The sequence below is a fragment of the Canis lupus genome, chromosome 27, assembly GCF_003254725.2.
Source record: "Canis lupus dingo isolate Sandy chromosome 27, ASM325472v2, whole genome shotgun sequence".
Taxonomy (NCBI): Eukaryota; Metazoa; Chordata; class Mammalia; order Carnivora; family Canidae; genus Canis; species Canis lupus.
This window is the reverse complement of record NC_064269.1, coordinates 38326175-38350514: the sequence shown is the minus strand read 5'-3', so window position 1 is coordinate 38350514 and position 24340 is coordinate 38326175. Positions and strand designations below refer to the sequence as shown.

The window sequence follows — 24340 nt, the reverse complement described above, 5'->3', positions numbered from 1 at the left end:
CGCGCGCCTACGTGCTCCTCCGCCGGAGGCTCCTGACTCATCGGGGGCTCCGGGTCACATGCGCCCGCCCGGCCCTATCGGCGCCTCCCCCCGCCCGCCCCCCGCCCGGGAGCCGCAGCCGCCGTCGCCGCCACTCCCGCTCTCTCCGCGCTGCCGCCACTGCCGCCGCCGCCGCCGCCGCCGCCGCCGCCGCCACAGGCTGAGTCTGCAGCCCCGAGGTGAAGCCCCAGCAGGCCCTAAGCCCCTCCGGCCCCCTCCCCCAGCCGCCGCGCCCCGCCCCCGCCCCCGGCCGCCGCGCATCCCTCGCCCGGCCGCGCTGCGCACCTGCTCGGTCACCCGCACCTTCCCCGGCACCCTCCCTCCCCGGCCTTCTGGGACCTCTCCTCTCGGTGTCTGGCCGTCGCCCCCAACTCATTTGGGCACCAGGCCTCTCTACACCTGTTTCTCTCTAACTGGGCCTTTCTCCACCCTTGACTGACCCTCTCCCCATGCCCCTCTTCGCCTCCGGTTCTGTCGATGTTAAGTTCGGGGTCCCCCCCGCCGACTGTGCTTTTTTATCCTGGCACGTCCCCTGGCTTTGCTTGTGGGGAAATCTCTTCTTTTCCCATTCCCCAGCATCCCTAGACTTCTAGACTCTCCTCTCTCACTCCTCCCCCACATTGCCTCTCTCCTTTTACATTACCTCTTGCTGCTGCACGGGGGAGGGATGGGAGGAGGGGAGAATTTGTCTAGCAGCGGGCGGGGGGGGGGGGGCGGCGGGCAGGGGTTGGGACAGGGAGGATGGGCCCAGCCTTGCCTCTCTCCCCAGATCTCTTCTCCCTCCCTGCTCAACCCCTAGGGACTGAGGGCTTCCTTAGGACCCCCTCCCCAGACTTTTCCATTGTATGTCTCTTGGGAAGAGGAGGGACGTACGTAGTTTGGGAGAGAACCTGGGATCGTAGAGTGGGGGTTGGGTGTTAAGTTGGCGTGGGATGGGGGCTCCGGAGGAGAGGCCCCAGCTGCCCAGACAGCCCATCCTCTTCTTGGCTCCAAGGAGAAATGCAAGCCTGGCAGCCATTACACTCTGAGATGGGGGAACCCCACCAGTCGGCTGCTGGAGCTACTGAGGGGGCGCCAGGGAACCTCTGCCAGTGCCCCTCCCTCCTCCCTGCGGTGTCCTCCCTTCTCACCGTTTGATCCTACCCCGCCCCCCACTGCATTGACCTTCTCTCCCCACGGGGGGGGGGTCCCTCCTAAAGCCCGGACTGCAGCCAGCTCCTCCCCACCCCCCACCCACTGCAGTAACCTCTTTCCCGTCCCTCCCAGCCTTTAGCCCCGCCCACTGATCAGGCTCCACCTCTCTAAACCTCTTATCTTTCTCCTTCCTTCCTTTCCACCCAAGATCTCAGCCATCATGTCGATAGAGAAGATCTGGGCCCGGGAGATCCTGGACTCCCGTGGGAATCCCACGGTGGAGGTGGATCTCCACACGGCCAAAGGTAGTGAGCAGGGCATGGGCCTTTCCCCATCCTTCAGGCTGGATTTCCCCTGGCCCCGGAGGGAAGCTGCCTTGATTCCCAGTGGGGATGGGGTGCTGGGCCAGGCTTGAAAGCCTGGGTTATGGGGGTTGGGTCCTCCTCGTCCAGGGGCGCCAGGATAGGCTGATCTCTGTGTTCTATTTTAGTATATGGAATATACCGTGCCTCTGCACGTTTGTGTGTGCACCTATGTGCATGTGCATGTGTGCATGTGTATGCTGCCTGCATAGCTTCATATCCGTGGGTTCCTACTTGTGCATGTGGGACCTCAGCTGGGCAGATGAGGAGGCCAATGCCTGTGCTTGAGACTGTGTGTGTGTGTGTGTGTGAGAGAGAGAGAGAGAGAGAGAGAGCGAGCAGTGTGGGGATGGGACTGGACGAAGCAGGCAGTTTGGAACTGGAAGGCTGAAGGAATCTCTGGTCCCCTTAGTATCCTTCTGTGCCCCCCCCCCCCCCTTATTTCATGTTCCTCTCCCAGGTCTTTTCCGGGCTGCAGTGCCCAGTGGAGCCTCCACTGGTATCTATGAGGCCCTGGAGCTGAGGGATGGGGACAAGCAGCGTTACTTAGGCAAAGGTGAGGACTTTGCTCTCCTCCAGGCTCTCTCATTGCTCAGTTTATACTCCTACCTCCCACAGGTTCCTGACTCCCTTCTTGCATGCCCCCCACTGCCCCTCCCAGCCTGACCCACTCTGGCCTCTCTGCCTCTCCCCAGGTGTCCTGAAGGCAGTGGACCACATCAACACCACCATTGCTCCTGCCCTCATCAGCTCAGTGAGGCCCACAGTTTGCTGGGGGCAGCAGGGGCGGGGGTGGGGGATGTGGGTGGGCAGGACCAGGGTCCCCAGAAGGAATCCTGGATTAGAGGAGGAGGGAGAAAAGGGAGAAAGGCCCACCTCTTGGGAATCATGGTTACCAAGGGAAGAGTGGGAAGGCTCCTTCATTGGCCCCTGCTCCCATGAAGCTCAGGTCCCCTGATGCAGACAAGCTGCTCTCAAGGAGAGTATGTATGTATGGGGTGGGGCCCTATGCTTTAGGGCCCAGCCTCCATTCTGGCCGGGGGTGATGGTGGCTCTGCACACAGGGTCTCTCTGTGGTGGAACAGGAGAAGCTGGACAATCTGATGTTGGAGCTGGATGGGACTGAGAACAAATGTAAGCCAGGGCTGGGAGCAAGTGGGGAGGCATGAGGGGGAGGACGTGTGGAGCAGACCACATGGAGCACTGTGGGGGCTTCCCAAGGAAGGCCTGCCAGGGCTAAGCCCATCTCCCATTCTCGTCCAAAGCCAAAATAAGAGGATGAATTTAACTGCAGTGGGAGGGAGTGACATTAGGACAGAAGGGAGAACTTCTTGCAGCACCAAGAGGGCGAGCTGGCAGGAGATAGTCTGTGGTCTCAGGATCTTTAGAAATAGGTGGAGCTCTCTGCCCTTTCCCATCAAGTCACATGTGTGTGTGCGTGTCTCCCCACTGTTTTTAGGAGAGTACCAACGAGGTGTTATAGGAATGCAGAAGGGGGGGGGTCTCCTTTACTGGCTCCTTTTGGGGAGTATAGGTGGAGGCCAGGGCTCAAGAAGACAGGGGACATGCTCAGCACCTTCCTCTCTAATCTCCCAGCCAAGTTTGGGGCCAATGCCATCCTGGGTGTGTCCCTGGCCGTGTGTAAGGCAGGGGCGGCCGAGCGGGACTTGCCCCTGTATCGTCACATTGCTCAGCTGGCTGGAAACTCGGACCTCATCCTGCCTGTGCCGGTGAGCCCTGCCCGCCGTGCCCAGGCCTCTCCTAGGAGTGGGGTGGGGGAAAGCATGAAACCTTGTGAGGAATGATGAGGGCAAAGTGCATTGAGTCAATCAAAGTGAAAAGATGGGGACAGCAGACTTTGAGTCTGGGAGGTTGGGGCTTAACACTCCCAGGAGTGGAGGAGGGAAGTGCTCTGTGACTTTTCTGCTCTGTGGCCCCCAGGCCTTTAACGTGATCAATGGTGGCTCTCATGCTGGGAATAAGCTGGCCATGCAGGAGTTTATGATCCTCCCAGTGGGCGCTGAGAGCTTTCGGGATGCCATGAGACTTGGGGCGGAGGTCTACCACACACTCAAGGGCGTCATCAAAGACAAGTATGGCAAGGATGCCACCAACGTGGGAGATGAAGGCGGATTTGCCCCCAACATCCTGGAGAACAGTGAAGGTGAGGCCAGGAGCCCCACTGACTGCTTTGGGTCTCACTCCGTCTTGGGACGGAGGGCCAGGAAGAGCTGCGTGCTTCATCGGGGCCTGAGGAGTATGGGTGGGAGGCCCTCGATCTGGCTCAGAGAGGTACCAGTGCTGGGGCTGGGTCCCCGAGGATCTGCCACATTCATTCACAGGCAGGCCTAAGAGGACAGCCCTCATCTGCACAGCCAGATCTGTTAGCAACTGTAAGTTCTTACTAGAGCCCCTGGGAATGCTGGGAGGTGGTCTAGGTGACTTGGATCCATCCTGGACTTGAACCTCATAGGATTCTCAGTTTGATGAGACACACCATACTCTAGAGATTCTATTCTGAGTCTATCCCATTTCCACCCCAACCTCTCAGGCCTTGAAGATGTCCAATTTTTCTCTGCCTTGGCAGGAGCTGTATAATGAATATAAACAATAACAAGAAGTGGCTGAGAGTTCAGGTGTTTGGGCCAAATTGCCTGTATTTGAACCTTGACTTGAAGAGTTACTGGCTGGTGATCTTTCCTTTTTTAAAAGATTTTATTAAAAAAAAAAAAAAAGATTTTATTTATTCATGAGAGACACAAAGAGAGAGGCAGAGACAAAGGGTGAGGGAGAAGCAGGCTCCCTGTGGAGAGCCCGATGTGGAACTTGATCCCAGGACCCCAGGATCACGCCCTGAGCCGAAGGCAGACGCTCAACCACTGAGCCACCCAGGAGCCTCGTGATCCTTCTTACTTCTCTGTGCTTATCTTTCTTATCTGTAAAATGGGAATAATAACAGTATCTACCTCTTAGCATCATTGTACTAGGTGACATAGTTAGCTCTCAATAAATAATAACTGTTTACAAAAAATCTGTTATGAACAGAATTGCATTCCTTTGCCCTCTTAGAAGATGGGCCTCTCTTCCCAGCTCTGGGGATAACCCCACCAGCAACTGGAGTATGGCTTCTCCCCAGCAACAGTGCTCCGCCTGGGCTCTGAATTCCTTTCTTACTCTCATTCCCCTTTGCCCACCCTTCCCTGCTGATAATTTCACTGTATTCCATCCCCAGCCTTGGAACTGGTGAAGGAAGCCATCGACAAGGCTGGCTACACAGAAAAGATTGTCATTGGCATGGATGTCGCTGCCTCGGAGTTTCATCGTGATGGCAAATATGACTTGGACTTCAAGTCTCCTGCTGATCCTTCCCGATACATCACTGGGGACCAGCTGGGGGCCCTCTACCAGGACTTTGTCAGGGACTATCCTGGTGAGAACAAGGGTTGTGGGAGGGAGGGCAGCGCGAGGGTCAAGGGGCAGGCAGGGACGTGTGGGGCAACTCTGGACCTTATGGGGTGCTGATTCAGGTGTCAGACAGAGGTCTGAGAAGAGCCTGAGAATCAGGCCTGGGGGTGAAGGAGCCTCCTGCAGAGACGGGCTGTGTCTGTAGTGTAAATGTGCAGGTACCTATGGTGAATCTGTTTCATCTACTTCGTCCTGATCAAAGTTCCAAAGCTACTGGGATCACGGGGAGGGCTTTGGAAGGAACCAGAGATGGTGAGGTGGTTACCGGGCCCAGCAGAGAACTTGTACTTATAGGTGTTTTTGACTAAGGAAGTTGTGGATGTGGAGCGGAGCTGGAAGCTCTGTGGGAGCAGAACAGGAAGGCTGAGGAGGAGCTGGGTTCCTCTCTCCAGGCCTTCCAAGGGCTGTGACCCCCGCATGGAGGAAGCTAGTTTCTATTTCCCTGAGACAGAGCAAGGGAAAGTAGAAGAATGAGGATTTAGAATAGCACCAAGGAAAAACTTCCCAGTAGTGAAAGTGGGAAAAATGCAAAGATAGTTTTGAGAAAAACTCTGTATCCTTGGTTTTTGGCAGCTTTTCTTTTATTTTTTAAATATTTATTTGAGAGGGAAGGAGCATGAGGCAGGGGAGGAGCAGAAGGGAACGAGAGGGAGGGGGAAAAAATCTCAAGCGGACTCCATGCTGAGCACAGAGCCCATCAAGGGACTCGATCCCATGACCCCAGGATCAGGACCTGGGCTGAAACCAAGAGTTGGATGCTCAACTGCTCCCCCCACCCCACCCCAGGCACCCCTGGAAGGATTTCTGAAAGAATTGAGATAGGAATCAGGGCAGGCTTATCTTGGAGGCAGGGAGCAAGGATAAGCAGGTTCAGTTAGCCAGGGGATTCGTCATTTCAGGGAGTGATAGGGGAAGGTGTTCCTGCCTGCCGCAGAGCCCCAGGGAGGGTCAGCAGCCCCTCCTGCTCTCCCTGCAGTGGTCTCCATTGAGGACCCCTTCGACCAGGATGATTGGGCTGCCTGGTCCAAGTTCACAGCTAATGTAGGGATCCAGATTGTGGGTGATGACCTGACAGTGACCAACCCAAAGCGTATTGAGCGGGCGGTGGAGGAAAAGGCCTGCAACTGTCTGCTGCTCAAGGTCAACCAGATTGGTTCGGTCACTGAAGCCATCCAAGCGTGAGTGTCCCCAGACTCTCCCCAACCCAGCCCGTTTCTATAGGACACCTCTGGCGAGTGCGCCCAGCCTCATACTGGCACAGATGCTGAAGGGAGTGGGGAACCTGCAGTCACCTTCCCAGCTCTTTTGGTTCTGCCCCACCCCCAATCCACCCTACGCTCTGTGCTCCTCCCAGAGAGCTTTCTGTCAGGTGTTTCTTGACATAGAACCAATGTTGGTTCTATGGGCTAGGAAGAGAATGCCTGGTGTGCGGGCTGGGGGATCAGTGTTGGTGTGTATGGCTGCAGGTGCAAGCTGGCCCAGGAGAATGGCTGGGGGGTCATGGTGAGTCATCGCTCAGGAGAGACTGAGGACACGTTCATTGCCGACCTGGTGGTGGGGCTGTGCACAGGCCAGGTGAGTGCAAGAGAGATCTGTGTGGAATTGGTGGGCTCTAGTCAGGTGGGTGGGGCTCTCTTTCCAGGGGTCTGCAGGTGTCAAGGGAATGTCAAGGGAGCTTGTAAGTTTTCTTTTAGGGGATGAAGCAGCCACTGAGCTGCTTATCTCTGGGGATGTTTCAGATCAAGACTGGAGCCCCATGCCGTTCTGAGCGTCTGGCTAAGTACAACCAGCTCATGAGGTGAGGACACCTGGGGAATGATGGGAGCCCAGGGCCCAGAGGGTTAAAAGCTCTGTTTGCCCACCATTCCATCTCCAATACCCATGGCCTGGAAAACAGTAGATATCCAGAAAATATTTTTTTTTTTTTAATTTTTATTTATTTATGATAGTCACAGAGAGAGAGAGAGAGGCAGAGACATAGGCAGAGGGAGAAGCAGGCTCCATGCACCGGGAGCCTGATGTGGGATTCGATCCCGGGTCTCCAGGATCGCGCCCTGGGCCAAAGGCAGGCGCCAAACCGCTGCGCCACCCAGGGATCCCCAATATTTGTTTTTGAATGATGGCTTTACTGAGGGCCTGATCCACGGCTCCCGGAGGTCAAAGCCAGGGCATGTCCACACTTGGGCCAGGACCTAGAAGCAGGTGGTGTGCCTGGCTCAGAGCATAGGGGCTTCCTCAGAGCAGGAGCGTCCTGCTTCCCTGATTCTTTCCTTTCTGGCTCATCTCTCTCAGAATTGAAGAAGAGCTGGGAGACGAAGCCCGCTTTGCCGGACATAATTTCCGCAATCCCAGCGTGCTGTGATCCCTTGACTTTGCGCGGAGACCTGGAACCCCCCTCCCGTCCTCCTGGAGCTTCTTCCTTCCTGTCCTGCTCTAGGACATTTCACCCTGGACACCCCTGCTGACCTGCTGCACCATGTTCCTTGGCTTGTCTGGCCCCCTGCTGTGTGCTCCCCCCACTAACCCCCCGCCCCCCGCCCTGGTTCCATACTCTCCACTTCTCTGTCCTTTCTCCTCAAAAATTGGCCATGGGACTGAGGATTATAAGGGCATCCAGGCAGAGCAATCAGGGTCTCACAGGTGCATCAGGGTTGGTTGGTGAGGTGTTCAGAGAGGGGCCATGGGTCACTGTGCTTTGTGCTGCATCCACCCATTTTCCATGTCTCGGGGAGCCCAGGAAGGGCATCATGCCCAGGTGGAAGGGAGCGCTGGCTGCATGATCTAATGCGCCTGGCCTGAGACTTTAGGGGATTATTTATTTATTTATTGTTGATTAGTCTTATTGATTGATCGTTTCTCCCTAACTCCAGAGCCCAAATCTGGCCTGACCGGAGTAGATTGTGTGTGTATTTCACGGGTCGTAGAATCGAAGATGGCCTGGGCTTGGGAGGTTTCTTGCTGGAACCGGAAGGGTAAACAAGGAAAGGGCCTTGGTGTCCGCCCCTTTGTGTCTACACCAGCCCTGAACCGAAGCTGGCTAGGTCGAGGTGGGGGCTGTGTACCCCGGGGACGCTTCCCCATCACTCTCTCCTCAGCCCTGGCTTCCCTGTTCTTCCTCCAGCTGCACCAGAGCAATGTCTTGCTCCCCTGTGCCATGTTCCACAGTCGCCACCACATCTGTGGCGTGGGAATGAGCACCACCATTAAAGTCTGAATCACAGTGCGTTGTTGTGTCTGAAGAGTCTTACTCTAGTCATATTCGGGGAGAGAAGATGGAGCGCCCACACCCGAAAGTTGGTGAACTCGGATAGCAGAGCTGGGGAGGACCCAAAAAGAGGAAGAAACTGAACAAGTATGGCTAAGACGATGGCACTGCCTCCCCTCCCTGGCCAGGTGGGGACCCTTGTTGCCCTCCTGCCTTCTCAGCATCAAGCCTGGCCCTGGGACCGGGGTGAACCAAAAGTTCTCCACCGAGATTTCCTAGAAGTATCAAAAATGTGTGTGTGCATTTTTTAGGAAAAGGGGTGCAAACTATTCTCAGGTTCCTAGAGGGCCATGACCAAAGAGGGGATAAAGCTGTGTACTGGAAAAGCTCCCATCTAGGCCTCTCCCCAATGCAGTCTTGGTCATTCTGGGTAAGAGCACTGTGTGGGCATCACCCCCTGCAAGATGGGGACCCAGGGAGGGGAGTGGTACCTGGGGCTACAAAGGAGGGTCTGAGGAAATGGAATCTTCAGGAAACTGGAGAGTCAAAGCCACAAGTGTTGGGGTGGCCTTTGAGCAGGACCCCAGTGTGTGGCTGGAGATCCACTATCACTCTTCAGCTCCAGGGGAGCCCTGACTTTGGCACAGGGACCCAGGAACTCCCCAGGAGGAGAAACCCTCTCCTGGGGCTGGGACACGGAGCAGAACCCAGCAGGCAAGGGCTACACACAGGGAGCTGTGGCCACTAGAGGGAGGCAAGGTTCCGTGGGACGCCACACTCAGCCCGAGCTAGGGGTGTGATGGGAGGAATTTCAAGGTTGTCCCCTCTGTGGGCCTCCTAAACTGTTTCTACTCTGAGTTCTGGTCCTGGGCTCTCTGCCATCCTGCCCAGCTCCAGGACAAGGAGAGGATTTTCGTCCTGAATGGGCAGGACCCATGTCTCTGCTCTTCTTCCTGTGTCACTGACACCTCAGCCATTTTCAGTTCAGAGAGCTTCTTGCCTCTGCTCCTCTATGCCTCTTAATTTCAGGGTGGGCAACTCATCTTTCTCTTCCCTCCGGTCTCCTGGCGCCCCTTTCTGTTCCCTTTGGGGCATGCTTTTCTCTGTGCCTCTCCGTTTTCTCTGGGGTCCGTGATACCCATCTTTCTCCTCCAATTCCTGGACTGATCAAGCCGATTGTGATTGGAGCCATATTTACTAACCTCTGCCCTTTCCCCCCACTCCTTGCTAGGTGGCCTCCTCTGGTAGCCATGCCTCCCCCCTCTCCCCCAGGTACTGGGTTGGATTGGGTTACAGTAGCTCCATCTGGGCCTCCCTGGCCCCTCTCTCCACTTTCCCTTTGTGCTGTTGCCTGGAGACCAGTGAGTTGTGGGGGGCTGAGGCCATAAAGAGAGCTGGGGTGAGGGATGGTGTGGGGTGTGTGTATGTGATGATGCACCCCAAAGCTGAATGGTAAGCCTAGTCCTCAGGCTGGGGAAGAATCAGAGAGGATAGGCCCTGGCTTCTCTGACTCTCCCTATCTTCTGTTCCTACCTTTGCCTCAAATTTTTCTTTTAGGCTCAGGTATGTCACCACCCTTAGCCCATCCCTCGGTGGTTAAAAAGCAAGAGAGAGCAGCTTGGCCTACAAGGGAGCTGGGAAGGGCCTGGGCCCAGGCCCAGTGGGAGAATGAGCTGAGATGTGAGGAAGGAGAGGAAATGCGATGGGGAATGAGGAGGAAGAGGAGGAGTCTTGGAACAAAGTTGTTGTGGGGTGGAGAGAGGGAGCAGGGGTCATCCTAGGGCGCTGAGGAAGGGAGGGTGGGAATCCCATGGAGGGGAGATAAGGAGCTGGCCAGGTCTCTGGAAGGCACTGAGGGATCAAGAAGGTGAAGCTTGGCTAGAAAAGTGAGTTGCCCACCAATTCAGCAGCGATGAAGAGTGGTGATTCATTGCTGGGCCAAGGTGGCCACCTTGCTCAGGTTCGTCAGTACTTTAGAATCTATTCAGAGCTTTTGGGTATTCCCAGAACTCAGCTGAGTCTGGCCCAAGGAAATATGAGGCAAAATCCACTGAGTTGCTACAAATCCAATCTCCATCCTTTCCAGAAGGATGGTGGGATCCTGCCATCCAGGGCCCATCCATCCTTGGCCTCTGGTTGGCTGGGCTCTGGCATTTGCCCTCTTCCCACCCCAAATCTGGAGAGCTGGTAAGAGCTCCCAATCCAGGCTCCAGCTCCAGCTCTTCCAGTTTCCCAGCCTGCTCCCTCCTATTCTCTGGCCTTCCCAATCTTAGCTGCCAAAAATCACCCAGCGTCTTGGTGTCCTTTGTCCTGGGAGATGTTGCTGCAGGGTGTGGGGCCAGGGAGACATCCCAGAAGAAGACACTGGGATGGGGTGCTGGCTTCAGGCTGAAGACTGGAAATGGCTGGCTGGCTGACAGTTAGGCTGCCTGGAGAGTGAGGAGGGTTGAAGGAAGAACCTGTGGTCTGGGGGTAGGGTGGGGATTGTCTCCACAGTAGAACAACTGGGATTGGGGAACCAGGAACCAGGACATCTAGGAGATTTGGCTCTACCTTGAGCCTAATCCCCACTGGGCCCCTTATCTGTGGCTCAGAGTACTGTCTGTGGTGACTTGAAACAGGTCTGAGAAGGAAAATTGAGACACCACCAGACAGAAGGGCCTGAAGATAGTGTCCCACTCCTATAAACGAATCCCTTCCCTACATGGGGGCTTGCCCTCCCCTGCTTCTATGGTTTCCTTCTACTGCTTTCCCTTCCCATCTCCACTCTTTGTCTTCCCAATCTCTGACCTCCCTCCATGGCCTTGTTTATCTTCCATTTCCTTCTAATCTTCTTTACCTACTTCCCCCTTGGCCCCCACCCCATTCTATCTACCTTTGTCTAGCCAACCGAAATCCTCCTCGGAAACCCCCACCCCCACCACCCCAGAAGTCCAGCCAGTGTCTTCCCCGCAGCTTTCCCACCCAGCACTCAGGCCTCCCTAGAATAAGTCTCCGGCCCCACCTCCTTCATGGCTTCTAAAAGTTCCTCACCTCTCCCCTTCTCTCCGTGCTGACCCCTCTGAACTCTCCTCAGCCTTCCAGCATCACCGCCCCCGCCCCGTTCTTGTGTTCCCTATTCTTTTCCCGACACCAATCGCGTCCAAACTACTCTCATGCAGAAACCCCATCCGTATATACAGATAGATACTAGATATAGGATATATGTATCTATATAGTATAGGATATGGGACTATAGATATAGGATATATGTAGATCTCCATCTTTTCAATTTCTCCCCCTCCCCGTGACCCTAAGCTTCAGCCCGCGTCTCCCGCTACAGGTCGGCCACAGGCGCTGTCACCCCCAGCTCCAGCCGCCCCTCCCGTCCCGCGCCTCCCCGCCCCCAAAGCCTCCGCGTACCCCGACAGGCCAATCCCAGCCGCACACCCACAGCCGCCCACGTCCTCCGTGCCTCGGCCCCCTCGGCCCCCTCGGCCCCCAAACTTCTCCAGTCCGCGCCGCCTCCGCCGGCACAGCCCACGGCCCCTCCCCCGCCCTCCCGCTCCCCGCCGCCGGCCTCGGCGAACCCTCCCCGCGCCCCAACCCCCGCGGCCGGCCTCGGCCAAGTGGCGCGGCGCCGCCCCCTCCGGCTCCCCCGCCGCCCCCCCCTCGCGGCTTGCCTCGCGCTCCCTCCCTCGCGTCTCCCTCCCGGCCCCTCTCCTCCGTGCCTCGCGCTCCCTCCTTCTCCCTCTTCCTCCCTCTCCCATCCCCCTCTCCCGAGCGCCCTCCCTCCGCCGTCCGCTTTCCTGTGCGAGTCGCCGGACGCGCCGCCCAGCCCGCCCGCAGCCCCGCGTCGGGCCGGGGCCTCCGGCCGGGACCCGTTCGGGGGGCACCGCCGGCCGCGAGGAGGGGGCGAGGAGAGGGCGAGGCGGGGGCACGGCCGCCCGGGAAGGGGCGGGGGCCGCGGGCGGAGGCGCCCGGGGGGCCGGGGAGCGCGCGAGTGCGGGCTGCGCGGGGCGGGCGGCGGCGGCGGCGGGCGGCGGGCGGAGCGGCGCGGAGGGGGAGGGCCGGCCGGGGCCGCGGGGAGGGCGGCGGGGGCGGGCGGCGCGGCCCGGGCATTCCGGGCGGCGGGGGCGGGCGGGGGGCGGGGGAGCGGGCGGGCGGGCCCGGGGAGGGGCTGAGCCAGAGCGGGGTCGGGTCTGCTCCGGGGGCAGGCGGGCGATCGGGGCCCGGTGGGGGAAGGGGGATGGGGGCCGCCCTCCGGGGGGGTCGGGGCCGCCGCCGCCGCCGTCGCGGCGGCGACTGAAGCCGGGAAGAGGAGAGGGGGGCGGGGGAGCGGCCGCCGCCGCCCCCCCAGAGGCGCCGGAGCCCCGAATCCCGCTCGGAGCCAGCCAGCCGTCCCGAGCCGCGACCAGGTAAGATCTGCTGCCGCCCGGGCCTCGGGCCCGCCCGGGTTCTGGCCCGCGGCTCCCCACCCCCACCCCTCCCAGTTCCCCCTCCCGCCGCCGCCGCCGCCGCCGCCGCCGCCGCCGCCTCCATTTGTTATTTTCCCGATCCGGTTCCCCCCACTGCGGGCTCTGGCCGGCCTGAGGCTGGGGGGCTCTGGGGGTGGGGCCGGCCCCGGAGGAGGGATGGGGGCCAGAGCACCCAGAGGGTCGGGAAGGTGGAGAGGGACGTGGGAGGGTCTCAGGAGGAGGGCTGATGGGGCAAGAGGGGAGCCAGGAGCCCAGGACCAAAGGAGGAGCTCCGAGGTGGAGGGTTGGCAGAGGAAAAAGGGGGTGCCCGCGAGGGGGCTTCGGGCGAAGGCAAAAAAGGAACGGAGATATGGCAGCGAGGTGGGGCATCAAGACTCCAGCAAAAGGCCCAGAGCCCGTGTTTCAGAACTCGGGGTGGAGGGTGTTAGGTATGGAAGGGAAGTGGGAAAGGGGGGAAGGGGTGTGGTAGGCGGAGAGAGAGGGATTGTAGCTGATGAGGGAGTAGGGAACCTGGGGAGAGGGGGGCTCTGAAAGGGCCAAGGAGAGGTTCCACCTTTGAGAAGAACCAGAGGTGTTACAGGGCGGAAGGGGATGCCTTTGTGACTCGATTTTCTTTCCCCTACTTCAGGTCACCTCTGACCTTGTTTCCCCAACCCCAGGCAGACTTACTTCTTGGAGGGGGGTACACTGGGGCAGAGGAGGGTGGTCCCCCAAGAACTAATGAGGGGGACGATGGGAGCATTGAAAGGAGAGTTAGGGAGAAGGGCTTCCTGGGAGGGTGGAAGAGGAGGAGAAAACTGGACGATCTTGTAGGCACTCCAGGCAAGTTGTGACCTCCACCCTCAAATCCCTGGGCACCCCCTTCCCCTCTAGCTGTGCTTTCTGAAGGGGGCGGGCATATCTTCATTTCTGTTTTGAACTCAGATTTCCCTTTGTGCCCGGGCTTATTTCTTCGGAGGTAGGCACTCTTAAGCTCCCTTCCCTGAGGGTGCTATAGGAGGGTAGGAGTTGCTTTGGCAACTGGAGGGGGAGTGGCTGGCAGATAGACTCCTGGGATAGACTCTTGAGGGGCAGGTTCTACCATTTTGTTGCCATAGCAATGATCCAGTGGGATGTCCTATAGGTGGGGTTCAGAATCTTGATTGGATCTTGGCCTTTGGCTGTGTCCTTGGGACTCGTGGCTGCGTTCTGGAAGGTGTTTCTGGTGCTGCTGGTGGATAGGAGGTTCCCCAGGGGTTCCCCACTCCCACCCCACCCCCACCTTCCATCCAGCAGTCTGTTGGAACAGGTAGACATGTTATTTGCAGGTCATAGTGTTGCTCCAGGTTCCTCCCCCTAGGCATGGCGAGAGCACAGAAATGCTTAAGTTACACCATCTTTTGCTAGTTCTTTCTGGCCTCTACCTCTCTTATTATTAGGAACTTTCTGTGTACAGTAGTCCTAAGGATTCTTTGCACTGATACTCTTCCATTTTCTTAAGCTTGAGTGTCCTTTCCTGAGCCTCCCTTTGCCTCTTTCCCAGACTATCAAGACAGTGACCCCTTCCCTCAGCTAACCTTCAACCTTCTATTTCCCTGACCTTGTGAGGATGGCCCAGGAGAGAGGGCCATGGCAATACTCTGGAGCAGGAGCCAGGATACCTGGCTCTAGTCCTGGCTGTACCTCCAACTGTGGCCTTGGGCCAGTCACTTCTCTTTGGGTCTTGGTTTCATTGTAAGATGATGGGGTTATAGAGAAGATGATTTCTGAGGCCCCTCTGACAACCTCGGATTCTAAGAAGGCTTAGACTGGTGCATTGTTATCTGCTGGTCTGGGCTGCATTGTTATCTAGGAGTCGCTTTGGACTGGTTTGTTAGGCTGGTAGGTCTGGAATGATGATGGGGGCTGGGCCAGTGATCCTGAAATTCACCCTGCAAGCCTTTCCCAGAAAGCCTTGTGCCTTGATTGTGTATTCCCTCTGACATCCTGCTCTGTTTCCCCTTTCTTTTCCTTTTCTTAGAGACCTCTCCCTTTTTCTCACTTTTGCCTGTCTGGTCTTTGTCATTTTTCTTTTCTTTTCTTTTCTTTTTTTTTCTTAAAGATTTTTATTTATTTATTCATGAGAGACACAGAGAGGCAGAGACACAGGCTGAGGGAGAAGCAGGGTCCTTGCGGGGAGCCTGATGCAGGACTTGATCCCAGGACCCCAGGACCATGACCTGAGCTAAAGGCAGACACTCAACCGCACCTGGTGCACCAGGTGCACGTGGTCTTTGTCATTTTTCTTTTGTAGTAAGGCTGTGAAGGGGAATGTGGGTAGTGTGTTTGCCAGATACATAGTAGGTGCTCTAGAAGTATCAGTTACGGTGACTGGCTACTAGGGCAAGACCAGTACAGCTCACCTTGTTGATGTAACACATGCTCGGAGTTCAGAAACATATGCACAGCCCAACCCTAACTCCTCTCCTTTGCCACTCCTTTCCCCCAGGATTGCCTGTGCTTTTATGACTGCTTTTCTCCTTCAAAGCTACTAACTGATAATTTTATCAGATTTCAGCTGTTTAAAACAGTTGCAGTAGGGGGAGGGGCACGCTGATTGCTGTGTTTTTCAGTTACATTCATGCATTTCACTGACCTTTTGGTCTCTTCACTCTCACTGATGTGGTGGATGGATTCTGGGATGAAGAGGAGAGTTGGGCACCCTCCTCTTGAGGGCAAAGACACACCAGTCACAAATAGTCATTTTTGCTATGCTTTTGTTAAAGAGTGTTTTTCCCTTCTGTTAACCCTTCTGTTATAGGGTTTTGTTCTTTGGATTTGGGGGGTTTGACAGTGTTTTAAAACCAATCTACACATTTCCAAAATGTGGTAATAGTTGTAGTTGAGGAAAAAGGACTAGCTTACTGGGCAGAGCATCAGTTCTAACTTCAGAAGACCTGGAGCTCTGTGTCAGTTCTTTGTGACTCTAAGTAAATTATTATTATTTAAGTTTCCTGGAAAGGTCAGGTTCCCCCCCTCACTGCCTGTCTCAGTAGGGTTCAGTAGAGATGAATGAGAAGTAATTACTCTGTATTCCTCGGGAAAAATATGTTATAGACTGTGGAAATGCCATTTACCTAGCCAGGCCTCCTACTTCAGGATAGGTAGCTAAGTTTACCCTGTTCCCACCAAAGCCACCAGGATTTTATTAGAAAAGATCCATCGAAGTTAGTGGGTTTACAGTCACTATCAAGGATAGAACAGAGCACCCATATATATGTGACATCAGTGGGAGATACAGAAAGGAAGAAAACAGTGGGAAGCTACCGTTCTTGCTCTCAAAAGATCTTATGGTCAGTCATAAGGAGACACATAACAGCAAGAAATACAAACAAGTGTGAATGAAAATAGCTGACTATACATATATATAGGTACAGATGTAGACAAGTGGTGAGGTGTGTGTCCCTGGCTAAGCCAAGTGGGGATGCAGGCTCAGAAATTTGTGAATTTGTATTATGTGCTCACTGATACTCATTGGTTTGGTTGGTAAATTGAAAGTCGTGACTTTCTAGCCTTAGGGAACCTAAGCACTAGAGAGCGGGTCTCTATGGGGCTCGCAAAAGTGAAGTTCTGTACTTTGAAGATACCCAGGTTTGGGCTTGGGGTGGGTAGGACTCTGTGCACTTGTGTTATAGAATGGGACATGCTTCTCCCACCTACTCTACTCTTTTCATATCTCTAGGACTGATCTAGGCCTTCTGAGAATTCTCCCTACCTGCTTCTGGCAAGAGTATAGCAAAGTCTGGAAGAAATAGCATGGGCTTTGAAGTCAGGGAGATGTGGATTTGATTCTGGTGCTATCACTGGTTTCTGTGTATTTATCACATGAAGTTGGGCAAGTCACAATCTCAATTTTCAAGCCTTAGCTTCCCCACCTATATAATAGAAATAAGGATACATAACCTACTTTGCAAGGATACAACCAACTTTGGTTGGTTGTAAGTATTAAATGAAATTGAATGTAAGGGCTTGATGTAAAGATAGCACTCAATAAATTCCTTAATACCTCATCTACATTTCTTTATGCTCCCTGGTAAGGCTGTGTGGAACTGCTGGACACAGGTATTTCCTAGGTATCATGAAGGATAAATAACGCGAGCTCATAGGTACATCTGAATCTTGTGCCTTCTCCAGAGATGAAAGAGATGATGTTGTGAGCAGAGTCTCCTTCACTTGTAGATAGCTGGGCAGTCCATGGGGCAAGCCAACAACATCTTACGGATCGTGTGCCTCCTGGCTCAGAGGCCTAGGGCTGGGCCACTTAGCCCCTCAGACACTGTTCCCCAGTATGGAGACTCTGATGGTCTTTCCTAACAGGCTTCACTGGAAACAGATCCCGCGAGTTCCAGGCGCCTCCACTGGGAACTTGGGAGATCCTGCTTCCTGCTTCCCAGACCACAGCTGTGGGGAACTTGGGGTGAAGCAGAGAAGTTTCTGTATTCAGCTGCCCAGGCAGAGGAGAATGGGGTCTCCACAGCCTGAAGAATGAAGACACGACAGAATAAAGACTCAGTGAGTAACAGCTAAAACGAGAGACATGAAAGATGAGGGGCAAAGTAACTAGGGGTGAGGGCCTGGAGAGGAAGAATAGAAATAAGGCACATCGTAAAGTTAGGTGCTCTGTGGAAAAACACCCTACACTACCTGCTTCCTTCCTTCTCCCACAGATGTCAATGAGGAGTGGACGGAAGAAAGAGGCCCCTGGGCCCCGGGAAGAACTGAGATCGAGGGGCCGGGCCTCCCCTGGAGGGGTCAGCACGTCCAGCAGTGATGGCAAAGCCGAGAAGTCTAGGCAGACAGCCAAGGTATTCTGTCTTCAGGTCCTCCCACAGGATGCCCAGACACTGGGGCCGAGGGCGTACGTGTGTGCGTGCTGTGAGGGACCTTCCTGTCTGGCAGAGGGGAACGGTGGAGGCTTGGGAGGCATAAGACAGGAATATTCTCTTTCTCCTGAACAGAAGGCCCGTGTGGAAGAAGCCTCCACCCCAAAGGTCAGCAAGCAGGGCCGGAGCGAGGAGATCTCAGAGAGCGAAAGTGAGGAGACCAATGCACCAAAAAAGACCAAAACTGAGGTGGGAGACCCTGACCCATTTTCTCATCACTCGTTCCTGAAAACTCCCTTTCACTCGTGATTCCTACTTGAATCTTGCCTGGTATAGGAGGGAAAAGTCCTATTGCTGTGCCTATTAAAGGAGTCCTGTCTGTAATGTGTCACAGATCTTTAGGGCTAGTAGCCAGCCCACCAGATGACCAGGCAGGGCCAGAGGGGACTGGGAGAGTGAGGAGGATTCCAGCCTCTCCTTTTCAAGGTCCTGGTTCTCATGAAGGGGCTGGGGAGGAGGTTAAAGGTGAGAGGTCTTCGTGGAAGGAACAAATAAATCATAAGGAAAATGCAGGAGTGGTCTTTTTAAGAACCAAGGGTTTCTGGCATGTGTAGTTAAATAGGGTAAAGGAGATGGGGGTGGGTGAGTATGAGCTAGTGGAAGAGAGGGATTTGGGTTTAGCTGTGGATGGCGGGCGAAGGTGCTTGAGATGGACATTGAGGAAGGAATGCAGTTTCCAAGGAGGGAAACAAGACTGGCTGCCAGGGAGTCACTGACAATGTGGGGAGACAGGGGGCATCCCCACATGTGGCAGGGAGGTGGGCTTGAGCAAGAGTATTCATCACATGGTACAGTGGTGTGCTGGGAGGGGGAAATGATTTTGTGCAAGGGAGGCCCCAAATCTAGGGGAAGCAAGGAAAAAGAAGAGAGATGAAATGATCCTCCTTTTTCTGCAGCAGGAGCTCCCTCGGCCACAGTCTCCCTCCGATCTGGATAGTTTAGATGGGCGGAGCCTCAATGATGATGGCAGCAGTGACCCTAGGGATATTGACCAGGATAACCGAAGCACGTCTCCTAGCATCTACAGCCCTGGAAGCGTGGAGAATGACTCCGACTCATCTTCTGGCCTTTCCCAGGGCCCAGCCCGCCCCTACCACCCACCTCCACTCTTTCCTCCCTCCCCCCCGCCGCCAGACAGTACCCCCCGACAGCCAGAGCCTGGTTTTGAACCCCATCCTTCTGTGACACCCACTGGATATCATGCTCCCATGGAGCCCCCCCCATCTCGAATGTTCCAGGCTCCTCCTGGGGCCCCTCCCCCTCATCCACAGCTCTACTCTGGGGGCACTGGTGGAGGAGTTTTGTCTGGACCTCCAATAGGTCCCAAGGGAGGAGGAGCTGCCTCTTCAGTGGGGGCTCCTAGTGGGGGCAAACAGCACCCCCCACCCACCACCCCCATTTCCATATCAAGCTCTGGGGCTGGTGGTGCTCCCCCAACAAAACCACCTAACACTTCAGTGGGTGGTGGAAACCTACCGTCTGCTCCACCACCAGCCACCTTCCCCCATGTGACACCAAACCTGCCTCCTCCACCTGCTCTGAGACCCCTTAACAATGCTTCAGCCTCTCCTCCTGGCCTGGGGGCCCAGCCACTACCCGGGCATCTGCCCTCTCCCCATGCCATGGGGCAGGGTATGGGTGGACTTCCTCCTGGCTCAGAGAAGGGCCCCACTCTTGCTCCCTCACCCCATCCTCTGCCACCTGCTTCCTCCTCTTCTGCCCCAGCCCCCCCAATGAGGTATCCATATTCGTCCTCTGGTAGTAGCTCGGCAGCAGCCTCCTCTTCCAGTTCTTCCTCTTCCTCTGCCTCCCAGTACCCAGCTTCCCAGGCATTGCCCAGTTATCCCCACTCCTTCCCTCCTCCGACGAGCCTGTCTGTCTCTAATCAGCCACCTAAGTATACTCAGCCTTCCCTTCCATCCCAGGCTGTGTGGAGCCAGGGTCCCCCCCCACCTCCTCCCTATGGCCGTCTCTTAGCCAACAGCAATGCTCACCCAGGCCCCTTCCCTCCTTCTGCTGGAGGCCAATCCACAGGCCACCCACCAGCCCCAACACACCACCATCACCACCAGCAACAGCAGCAGCAGCCGCCGCCGCAGTCGCAGCAGCAGCAGCCGCAGCAGCAGCAGCAGCAGCAGCAGCAACAGCAACAGCATCATGGGAGCTCTGGGCCCCCTCCCCCTGGAGCATATCCTCACCCCCTGGAGAGCAGTAGCTCCCATCATGCCCATCCCTATGCCATGTCTCCCTCCCTGGGGTCTCTGAGGCCCTACCCGCCAGGGCCAGCACACCTGCCCCCACCTCACGGCCAGGTGTCCTACAGCCAAGCAGGCCCTAATGGGCCCCCTGCCTCTTCCTCTTCTTCCAACGCCTCCTCCTCCTCTTCCTCTCAAGGATCCTACCCTTGTTCGCACCCCTCCCCTTCCCAGGGCCCCCAGGGAGCTCCCTACCCCTTCCCACCGGTGCCTCCGGTCACCACCTCCTCGGCTACGCTTTCCACGGTCATTGCCACAGTGGCTTCCTCGCCAGCAGGCTACAAAACAGCTTCCCCACCTGGGCCCCCGCCGTATGGAAAGAGAGCCCCGTCCCCAGGGGCCTACAAGACCGCCACCCCACCGGGGTACAAGCCGGGGTCACCTCCCTCCTTCCGAACGGGAACCCCACCCGGCTACCGAGGCGCCTCGCCGCCCGCGGGCCCAGGGACCTTCAAGCCGGGCTCGCCTACCGTGGGGCAGGGCCCCTTGCCACCTGCCGGGCCTGCAGGCCTGTCATCCCTGCCACCACCGCCTGCAGCCCCCGCCTCGGGGCCGCCCCTGAATGCCACGCAGATCAAACAAGAGCCAGCCGAAGAGTATGAGACCCCCGAGAGCCCAGTGCCCCCGGCCCGTAGCCCCTCGCCCCCTCCCAAGGTGGTAGACGTGCCCAGCCACGCCAGCCAGTCGGCCAGGTGAGCCGGGGGGCGGGATGCGGTTGGGCCTGGATGGGGGACGAAGATGGGGAGAGACCGGTGGAGGCCCAAGAGGGAACGCTGCCTTCCTGCGGTGCTTTTGAAAACTGACTCCGGAGCCCTGCGTCCCCCTGGCGGTGTGCGCAGGCGGGCACGGGGCAGGGTCGGCGCGGGACCGCTCCCGCCGCTCGCAGGGGCCTAAGCGCGCGCCGCCCTTGCGCCCGGCAGGTTCAACAAGCACCTGGACCGCGGCTTTAACTCGTGCGCGCGCAGCGACCTGTACTTCGTGCCGCTGGAGGGCTCCAAGCTGGCCAAGAAGCGGGCCGACCTGGTGGAGAAGGTGCGGCGCGAGGCCGAGCAGCGCGCGCGCGAAGAGAAGGAGCGCGAGCGCGAGCGGGAGCGCGAGAAGGAGCGCGAGCGCGAGAAGGAGCGCGAGCTGGAACGCAGCGTGGTGAGTGCGTCACCGCACGCGCCGCCCGCCTCCCGGCCCCTCCTCCGCGCCGCGCAGGGAGGGTCGAGGGCCGGAGCGGCGGGGGTGGTCATTGCGCCTCCTGTCGGAGAGGAGGAGGCACGGCGGCCCGGGGAGCGGAGACGGAAGGATCCCCGCGGGCGGAATCCTGGCGCTCGTGCGTTGGTGGAAGGCCAGTTCAGCCCAGAGTCCCTGGGGGTGGTAGGGAGGGCCGACGTCCGGGAGAGGGCTTCGGGCAGCGCCTGCTGGGCTGAGCCGGCCAGCAGAGGGCCTTCAGCTGGTGAGACAAGTGAGCCCCGGTTCCCAGACCTGCCCTTTTGACTCTGTTTCTCCCTGTGTCCCACAGAAGTTGGCTCAGGAGGGCCGGGCGCCAGTGGAGTGCCCATCTCTCGGCCCGGTGCCCCATCGCCCTCCATTTGAGCCGGGCAGTGCCGTAGCCACGGTGCCCCCCTACCTGGGTCCTGACACTCCGGCCCTGCGCACGCTCAGTGAATACGCCCGGCCCCACGTCATGTCTCCTGGCAATCGCAACCATCCTTTCTACGTGCCCCTAGGGGCAGTGGACCCGGGGCTCCTGGGTTACAATGTCCCGGCCTTGTACAGCAGTGACCCAGCAGCCCGGGAGAGGGAGCGGGAAGCCCGTGAACGAGACCTCCGTGACCGCCTCAAGCCTGGCTTCGAAGTGAAGCCCAGTGAGCTGGAACCCCTGCATGGGGTCCCTGGGCCAGGCCTGGATCCCTTCCCCCGACACGGGGGCCTGGCTCTGCAGCCTGGCCCACCTGGCCTGCACCCTTTCCCCTTTCATCCGAGTCTGGGGCCCCTGGAGAGAGAACGTCTGGCGCTGGCAGCTGGGCCAGCCCTGCGGCCTGACATGTCCTACGCCGAGCGTTTGGCAGCTGAGAGGCAGCATGCAGAAAGGGTGGCAGCTCTGGGCAATGACCCACTGGCCCGGCTGCAGATGCTCAATGTGACCCCCCATCACCACCAGCACTCCCACATCCACTCCCACCTGCACCTCCACCAGCAGGATGCCATCCATGCAGGTGAGACTCCTTTGTCTTGGTCCCTGGGGGCCACCTTGATCCCTGTAAGTGATTGGGCTCTTCTGTTGCTCAGGCCAAGACATCCCTCTAGTCTGGCATGAGCCTCTCTTCAGGGATTGCTCCCCTGATCTTTGCCTCCCTGTCACCCTCCACCTTCTCATGCCCCAGCCTTGCCACAGAGACTAATAACCCACACCCCACCCCTCTTCAGAGTCTAGCATTCCTCCATGATAGAGGAAACCTTTGAGGGAATGCTACTTTTCTGCTCTCAGACTCCCTCCCCTGCTTCACATACTTGTTTCCTTGCTTCTTTGGATTCAACTCTGTTGTCATTTCTAGCTGTCTTCTCTCCTCCCAGGTGGAGGTATTTCATGTTCTTGCCCATGTCTAGATCTGCAACCTTCCAGAAAGAGCTCTATAGCTTTGGCTGGGGATATCATAGGTGCTAGTGAGCTTTATTTATTATCCTTTTGCCATATTTCTTACTGTCCAGAACATTGCCTGATCTAGCCTTATAGTCACGGTCATTCCAGGCTCCCTTGTGCTTTCTCTCTCTTAACCAACTCTCTCCCTGTCTTTCTAAACTTTCTGTGCCACCCCCCCCCCCCCAAAGCAGTCCATGTCTCTCCTTTCAGATCCCTCTGACAACTGTAATGTTCTGTTCTCTGCCATCCATATATCCCTACTGCAGTAAGGTCTTGTTCTGGCTGCCCACCAGGCCCCTAGTTCTCCCATTGCACCTCCTTGTTCCTCACTGGGTCTCCCTGTGTTTGATCATCCATCTCGTTCCAGGCTTGGATCCTTTCACCCAAATGCATGGTTTTCCCCAAACCTGCCTTTTGGTGACACCTTCCTCTTCTCTACCCTCTAGCTTCTGCCTCTGTGCACCCTCTCATTGACCCCCTGGCCTCAGGGTCTCACCTTACCCGGATCCCCTACCCAGCTGGGACCCTCCCCAACCCCCTTCTTCCTCACCCTCTGCACGAGAACGAAGTTCTTCGTCACCAGCTCTTTGGTAAGGATGGAGGAAGGGGTGGGGGAAGGTCTAATGAGAGAAGGGCAGGAAGATTGAATTTGGGTGGTGGGATTGGGCTATTTGGGCTTGGGGAGGGGTGAGGAGGCACCAGAGGGGCTGGGAATAGGAGAAGGAGGGCCCAGGCCCTCTGCCCAAGAGAGGCACAGATTTTAGTGCCAGGTGGAAGTTTGAATCCTGTCCACTATTGGCAACTGGCAGGTCTGGCTTTGCGCTGTTGTAGTGTCAGTTTGATGTAAGGTGGCTAGCTATCTCCACCAGTCATGTGCCCTCCTCTGCCCTTCCTGCCCACAGCTGCTCCTTACCGGGACCTGCCAGCCTCCCTCTCTGCCCCGATGTCAGCAGCTCACCAGCTGCAGGCCATGCACGCGCAGTCTGCTGAGCTGCAGCGCCTCGCGCTGGAGCAGCAGCAGTGGCTGCACGCTCATCACCCACTGCACAGTGTGCCGCTACCTGCCCAGGAAGACTATTACAGGTACCCCTGGACTCCCCTAGGCTGGGAGTGATGGGATATGAGCTTAGCCAGATGGGGGTGTGGGCAGCAGACTGCTGGGCTTCAGGCTCCCCGGGGGAGGGAGGGAACCCCTCCTCCACCAGCCTCTAACTGGGGCTAGGTCAAGGTTGACCTCAGTCTCATGTCTCCGCTCTGCATCCCCTCTCCACCAGTCACCTGAAGAAGGAAAGTGACAAACCACTGTAGAACCTGCAATCAAGAGAGTACTCATGGCCCCTGCATCTGGACTCGGAGGCCCTCTGTCCCATCCGGCTGCCCAGAGCTGAGGAGGGAGGGCTGCTGCTCCTTTGCAGAGTTTCAGCAGCTGGGCAGAGGGAGGGAGGGAGGGAGGGACAGATGGAAAGCCAAGCCTCCTGTGGTATGCAGAGGTGGGGAGGTGACGGGGGGGGGGGGGGGGGGGGCGGCAGAAAGCGCACAGTAATCTTGGGCCAGGTCCCTCTTTCTAGTCCCTCTGCTTTCTTCCTCCCTGAAGCTCAACCCCCCTGGTGGCCACCGCCCTTCCCCCACCCCTTTGGTGTGATTATTTCATCTGTTAGATGTGGCTGTTTTGCGTAGCATCGTGTGCTGCCCCCGCCCCGCCCCTCCTCAGTCCCTGTGCGCGCGCCCCTTCTGCGATGTATGGCCCTTGCCCCTCCCCCACATTAATAATTTATATATATAAATATCTATATGACGCTCTTTAAAAAATATCCCAACCAAAACCAAACAAAAACATCCTCACGACTCCCCAGGATGATGGCTGTGACTAGTTCTTTGCGGGTTATGGGGCGG

The 24340-nt window shown here is 57.1% G+C and overlaps 2 protein-coding genes and 1 long non-coding RNA gene across 7 annotated transcripts; 2 read left to right on the top strand and 1 right to left on the bottom strand.

The window, feature by feature from the left end:
* The first annotated feature begins 75 nt into the window (after positions 1-75).
* Positions 76-8223, top strand: ENO2 (enolase 2). Its single transcript, XM_025471963.3, has 12 exons — positions 76-218; positions 1382-1478; positions 1996-2091; positions 2231-2289; positions 2600-2669; positions 3132-3265; positions 3477-3699; positions 4768-4965; positions 5977-6178; positions 6467-6575; positions 6740-6798; positions 7293-8223. Exons 2-12 carry the CDS (start codon positions 1394-1396, stop codon positions 7360-7362), a joined length of 1305 nt encoding a protein of 434 aa, XP_025327748.1. The 5' UTR covers positions 76-218; positions 1382-1393; the 3' UTR covers positions 7363-8223.
* LOC125753803 (uncharacterized) lies at positions 7928-11570 on the bottom strand. Its single transcript, XR_007406381.1, has 2 exons — positions 11239-11570; positions 7928-10634 (listed from the first exon to the last, which is right to left on the bottom strand). It is a non-coding gene; the product is annotated as an uncharacterized LOC125753803 (long non-coding RNA).
* ATN1 (atrophin 1) lies at positions 9675-24302 on the top strand. Of its 5 annotated transcripts, none has more exons than XM_025471960.3 (10): positions 9675-9768; positions 16998-17192; positions 17348-17485; positions 17639-17752; positions 18460-20510; positions 20739-20961; positions 21326-22022; positions 22894-23037; positions 23350-23530; positions 23722-24302. In XM_025471960.3, exons 2-10 carry the CDS (start codon positions 17166-17168, stop codon positions 23753-23755), a joined length of 3609 nt encoding a protein of 1202 aa, XP_025327745.3. In that variant the 5' UTR covers positions 9675-9768; positions 16998-17165; the 3' UTR covers positions 23756-24302. The 5 variants fall into 5 exon arrangements, with proteins under 5 accessions (XP_025327745.3, XP_048958397.1, XP_035563425.2 ...); XM_035707532.2 differs by lacking the exon at positions 9675-9768 and adding an exon at positions 10144-10165 and having other exon boundaries at positions 18463-20510; XM_035707534.2 differs by lacking the exon at positions 9675-9768 and adding an exon at positions 12377-12602 and having other exon boundaries at positions 18463-20510.
* The last annotated feature ends 38 nt before the right edge of the window (positions 24303-24340 follow it).